Source organism: Natrix helvetica (assembly GCF_964273705.1).
Source record: "Natrix helvetica genome assembly, chromosome: 4".
In the NCBI taxonomy this organism is placed as follows: Eukaryota; Metazoa; Chordata; class Lepidosauria; order Squamata; family Natricidae; genus Natrix; species Natrix helvetica.
The window spans coordinates 12,296,529-12,302,528 of NC_138550.1; the positions used below are offsets into that span (position 1 = coordinate 12,296,529).

The following is a 6,000-nucleotide window of genomic DNA, read 5'->3' on the forward strand; positions in this document are numbered from 1 at the left end:
ATTAACCCTTCACGTGATCTTGATTCTATCCCTCTGTTTATGCAGCCTAGAACTGTGTTGGCCTTTTTGGCAGCTGCTGCACACTGCTGGCTCAGATTTAAAATTTCAGTAAAATAACTGAATTCAGTGCTGATAGCAAAGCACATGGAAATACATCATGTACCAACATGGAATGGGGTGGGGATGGGATCATTTAAAATATGGGCAATGATGTCCCTCCAAAAAATAACTGACTGCTTCTCTATAGATCTAGTTATCCATGGATATTGCTGCTTCAAAGATTCTGTGCCTTCATGGAAACAACATACCAAGGTTGGAAACTCTAAGAGACAAAAAATTACACAGCTCTGAGGTTTAATGAGGCTGGTGATGGGGTTAACCCTACCTTTTATTATAGAGTTTCTTGTTAAGATCCTCGTTAGGAGTAAGGAATTGGGAAGAGATGTAAGAAACACTAAATATTGTGCAAACATTTTGCATAAAGGAAGCATGATGGAGAGGTGCGGTGGCCTAGAGGTGGAGTTCTCGCCTCACAGTCAGGAGGCTGTGAGTTTGATCCTAGGTAGAGGCAGATATTTCTCTTTCTCGGCACACTGAGAATATATCTGCTGATCAAAACTCTGCATTGGTGACAGGAAGGGCATCTGGCCATTAAAACATTCTGATAGCTCCATTCACTTTCCCAGACTCCACCCCGCAAGGGATGATGGGATCATTAAATGAAGATGATGATTAAAGGAAGCATGATGGAAGAAAGATTTTATACCTCATCTGATTCAAAGGAAACACCTTTTGATGCTTGACTCTGAGAGTTCCTCTGGCTTTGCGTTGATGCGGTTGGTAATCTAAGTATTATAAGAAAGAGACGTTATCACTCTTAATGAAATTGTGTTACTAGAATTCAGCTGTTGGCTGTACAGGTTTCCGAATTGTTGCTAGCTCAGTTTTCAAATGTTGGCTGTTATCTTTAAACTCCCCACAGATCAGGGCCACACAATCAGAAATATTGTTGTGTCCCAAAGAAGTTGCAATTCCAATTTACGATGCATTATGGGTTTGTTCTACATTCTACAGTGAAAGAGAAATTAAGGTAAAAGGTATATGTTCCCCTCGCACATATGTGCCAGTCGTTCCCGACTCTAGGGGGTGGTGCTCATCTCCGTTTCAAAGCCAAAGAGACAGCGCTGTCCGAAGACGTCTCCGTGGTCATGTGGCCGGCATGACTAAATGCCGAAGGCGCATGGAATGTTCTTACCTTCCTACCAAAGTGGTTCTTATTTTTCTACTTGCATTTTCTATGTGCTTTCAAACTGCTAGGTTGGCAGAAGCTGGGACAAGTAACGGGAACTCGCTCCGTTACATGGCGCTAGGGATTCGAACTGCCGACCTGATTGACAAGCTCAGCGTCTTAGCCACTGAGCCACCGCGTCCCTTTGTAAAATGATTATGGTTCTTTAAATAACTTTTACTTTGAGGGCTGTGGACTGTGCTTTTGAATCAGAACTTTCACTGAACAAGAGAGATTATTTTTGCAACGTAAGAAAAGTTCCCAAAGCAGCTTGTGATAGGGTCACAGTGTGATCTGTACGATATTCCGCCGCTTCGGACTGGGTCGCCCAAACTGGTAGCAGAAACCGTGGGTGGCCCCGCCCACCCAGGCTCATACGGCATCCCATTTAGGCCCTTTTCCCGCCAAAAGCACATGCACAGAGGGCTGTGGGCGCGCACTCACATTTGCGAACTGGTAGGGAAGGTAAGTGAATACTACCCCCGCACATGGCCACAAACATCCGTGGACATGACACGCTTCTGCTCAAAGAAAAGCATTTCCACTGGCGTGCCTAACCTTGTGGGAAGGAGCTATTTCACCCCATGCTTCTCTAAAGGGACAACCCTCTCATAATTAACCAGCTACAGGTCAAGGTGAAACAGTACTACTCACCTTTGATTTGTAGAGGAAGAGATGAAAGACACCTCCATATCAGAATCGTCATCTTCAATCACCTGGAAGAGACAGAGCAAAGGCCCCGAAAGCAGCACTTTTAATACAGCTAGTCCTCGATGTACGACCCACAGCCTAGTTCAAAATTTCTGCTGCCGAGCGAGGCATCCGTTAAGTGAGATTTGCCTCTCCTACAACTTTTCTTGCCGCGTTTGTTAAGTGAGTCACCGCGACGATTCAATTAGGAACACGGCTGTTAAGTGAACCTGGCTTCCCCATTGACTTTGCTTGACAGAAGGTCTAAAAAGGTGATCACATGACCCCGGGACACTGCAAACGTCATAAATATGAGTCAGTTGTCGAGCATCTTGAAATTTGAAGCACCTGACCATGGGGCTGCTGCAAAGTTCATAAGTTTGAAAAGTGCTGTTGTAACTTCAAATGGTCACTAAATGAACTGTTGTAAGCCGAGGACTATCTGTATACGCACAAGAAAACATCCCTTGTGTTCTCTTTTATCGGTGGATGATTTTCTGTCGCTATTTTTTTTTACTGGTTTATGTTGAGCTTATAATTTGAGTTGCCTTCTGTTGGGAAAGAGGCACCTAATTTTTTTTGGGGGGGGGGGAGAGGGAAACCCTGTCAGAGTTCCAAAATTAAATCAGAGTCCAAGGCAAAGCATTGCTCAAAGTTCCAATTTATTAAGAGAGCCATGTTGGCACATCTGGGAAAACCCGAATCTGAAAGCTTCCCGGTTTTCCCCACATAGTTGAAAATTCAAGATCTTGCCCCACACCCACAAGCCCATCACCATGGTCCAATCTCCCACTGCCACGCTGGCAGCTTCTACCCATCCAGTTCTGGTCAGGTGCAGAGGTGCAGAGACAAAGGATGACCTTGGTTTTCTAGAAAGAATGTTGTTATGGCTACATAGCATCTAATTCCATACAATCCCCCCTCCCGTTTTCCCACAATAGAAAATGCCTAGCAGAATAATAGAAAGTGTGGCAGGCCAAAGATTCAAAAGAAAAGATGGCTGCAGGCCTGATACCTCTCTGTTGGGATTCTGAGCTTAGGACTCTGACCAATTGATTGTCTATAAGCCTTTGAAAATCTGACCCTCCCATTCACCCCGCTGCACTTCAACGCTGGGCCAGGAAGTTGCATGAGCCTCTCCTGCAATAGCTTGTGGATTTTGAGAATCTCCGTCTCAGGTTTCCTGCACTTGTGCTTTTCTATTTCTCGTATTTGTGAGTTGGGCAGCCATGTAAATTATTTGAATAAAATAAATAAGATGGTACCATGATTTGAAACACATTGGCCCCCTATTGTATCCCGACTGTAACCCTGGTTACCCAATCCAAAAATCAATACTGTGAGTCTCAGACTTTTCCGTAATAAAACACCTGCCTTCTTTGCAAAGAAAGGTATTCTGACCTAGTTCTCCAAACACAAAAAACCCTCTGAAGTTAACGCAAAGATTCCTTGATTAAGAGCGCCGGCAGCCCCGGCAAAATCTTTCTCTCTCACTGCAGGCTAACAAGTCTGTCCAGCAAGGAGATAAATCTGTCTGCCACATCTATTCATCTCTGCCCCTGCCTTTTATCCCCCAGAGCTAGGATGGGGCTTCCTTAGCAGCGGTGGCTCTTCCATCCCAAGGATCGGCCCATAGATTTCCACTGCTCTCCTCTCCTCTGCCTTCTGCGCATCTGAGCGTCAGGAACTGGACCCAGAGGTTGTTCCTCTTCCTCATCAGCCACCTCCAGATCTGGGGAGCTGTTGACTCTCCATCTGAGGGCTGAGAGATGGCCCAGACTCCGCCTCTTTCTCTCTCTCTCTCTGCCAGCTCCATTCCCTCTTCCCCCTCGGAGCTCTCAGGTTGCCTTGATGCTGACCCTGACCCCCATGCCTCCTCATCTGATTTGGCTGGTGGAGGGGCCAGTGGCCGACCAGCCACAACAAAAGGGTGCACCTTCAATAAAGTCACCTAAAGATGCTTTTGATATCTCAGGGACCTCAGCTACCCCAGGTCTTTCCAGGGAAAGGGGAAGCTAAGCAGATGGACTAAACAAATGCCACACCTCGAGGCTCCACAGAAGATCCTCCCTGTCGGCTACACAGCAAATCAGCTTTACTCAATGGATGTCCTTCAGTTGCACTGAGATGGCCATTGGTAGTATTTCCCCAGCCTGCCTGGAAAAGGCTGCATGACACCCATAGAAAAAAGGGGAACGGCTGAATTTTAATCATGAAATAATTACCAACCTCTGAATAATTCTTGACAGACGTCTTTCGGGAGGGCTGCTGTCTGGATGACTTAAAAGCTAGAAAACATCAGGGTAAGAATGGATAGCAATTATGACAAATTGATGATAATACTTTGAAATAAACTACTGCTAGTACAAAGCACGACAGTTAAAAACTGTCTGGAAGAGAACATTATGACATTTATATCCAACTAGCTAAAAACCCGTGCTCTGCTACGAAACTATGTGATTGGGCTTACTAAATCGACACTTACAGCTTGAAAATTAAAGAGAAGTTAAGATCGGCCTCTCCTCTCCCCTTCTCTCCCTCAGGATTGCCCCACAGAGGCCTCTATCTTATCCCCTTCTCTCCCTCACGCTTTCCATACAGAAACCTCTCCTCTCCCATCCCCCTTCTCTCCCTCAAACTGGTCCCACTGATGCTCTCCTATCCTCTTCTCTCTCAAGCGTGCCCCAGAGGCCTCTCCTATCTTATCCCCTTCTCTCCCTCAGTCTAACTCCTTCGCATCAGAGTGTTTTTCAGGTGGGGAGGGGGATTAGAATGTCTGAACTCCCAACTCATGCGCTGCCCATGCCTAAGTGGCAGTTGAAACAGATTTTGTCTAACTCCTCCGCATCCGAGTGTATTAATAATAATATAACAAATACTGATGATCTGGTGGTCATTTCAAAAAATCCTTTCTTAGCGAGCACCTAGAAGCCAAGAGGAACACACGTGCCAAATTTCAAGTTTGTAGGCTTTACAGTTCTGGAGATTTCGTGATGATGCATGAGTGATATTTCGCTTTTATAGAGAGAGAGATTTAAAGATGTGCATAAAACAACAACGGTTGATTTGCTTACTGTGCTTCGTCGTGTTTCGTTTAAGAACAATTTACTGGCTTCCGGTTTGTTCCCGGTGCCGATGGCAGGCTTTTTTTTAGCCTGTCAGATCAAGAGACAGTTAGAGGTGTTTTTTTACGATCTTTAACACCTCGGACACTCGTAAATTCTTGGAATTTATGAGGGAGAGATTCAGCTGCTGGGTTGAGCCCTTGTGTACCCTCCGGAGTCCGGAGTCTGACGAGGTTTGCCCCCCTTCGCAGTTGTTGTATTCTCCTGCCTTTTTGATAACCTCTGCTAAAAAAGCAGAACCAGTCGCCGGGAACAGCCTTAACATCTTAACATTGCAAGTATTTTAAGTTTTAATTGGGGGAAGAAAAAAAAAAAAAAAAAGAAATCTCTTTAAAAAGAACACTACTGCTGAGTTCGAGAGGCGTGGGCTTAGAACAAAGGATTCAAAATGGCGTTGATTTATAGTTGAAAACCTACAGAAAAACGAAAGCTAATTACCTGCTGATAGCCGGGGCAATAAAGGCGGAACGGCTGAAACAACCCTAACTATTAACAATCTTTAAGCCAGTTTACATAACCTGAACTGCTTAAATGTCAAAGTTTTAATTTCGAGCAACTTAGAAAGAAACATTTGCAAGTATTAATTTACAGCTGAATACCTAAGGAAAACGAAAGTTAATTGAATGGTGACAGCTAGAGGCGGTTGTAAGAATTATTAATTATGGCAACGGAAAAAAAAGCTTCACCAGGTGCCACAATAAATTATCAGGATTTCAAGGACTTTATAAGGGAAGAAATGCTTTTTTACGCAAAGAAATTAAGGAGGTTAAAGAAATGGTTCAGGATACCATTAAAAAACATGATCAACTTGATAAAAAATTACACACTTTAGCTACAGGTCTGTCAGAAGTTGTTCTTAAGGTGGACAGCAAAGTTAATCATCTGGCTTTGGATTTG

General features: G+C 44.4%; 1 protein-coding gene across 3 annotated transcripts in view; it reads right to left on the reverse strand.

The window, feature by feature from the left end:
- MRE11 (MRE11 homolog, double strand break repair nuclease) overlaps nucleotides 1-6,000 on the reverse strand; it is a 38,826-nt gene that overhangs the window by 3,119 nt on the left and 29,707 nt on the right. For all 3 annotated transcript variants that reach the window (XM_081950696.1, XM_081950697.1, XM_081950698.1), the window contains exons 17-19: nucleotides 4,208-4,266; nucleotides 1,943-2,004; nucleotides 767-845 (exon numbers count right to left, since the gene is read on the reverse strand). In XM_081950696.1, the coding sequence (XP_081806822.1) occupies nucleotides 767-845; nucleotides 1,943-2,004; nucleotides 4,208-4,266 (200 nt within the window). The remainder of the gene's footprint in view (nucleotides 1-766; nucleotides 846-1,942; nucleotides 2,005-4,207; nucleotides 4,267-6,000) is intronic.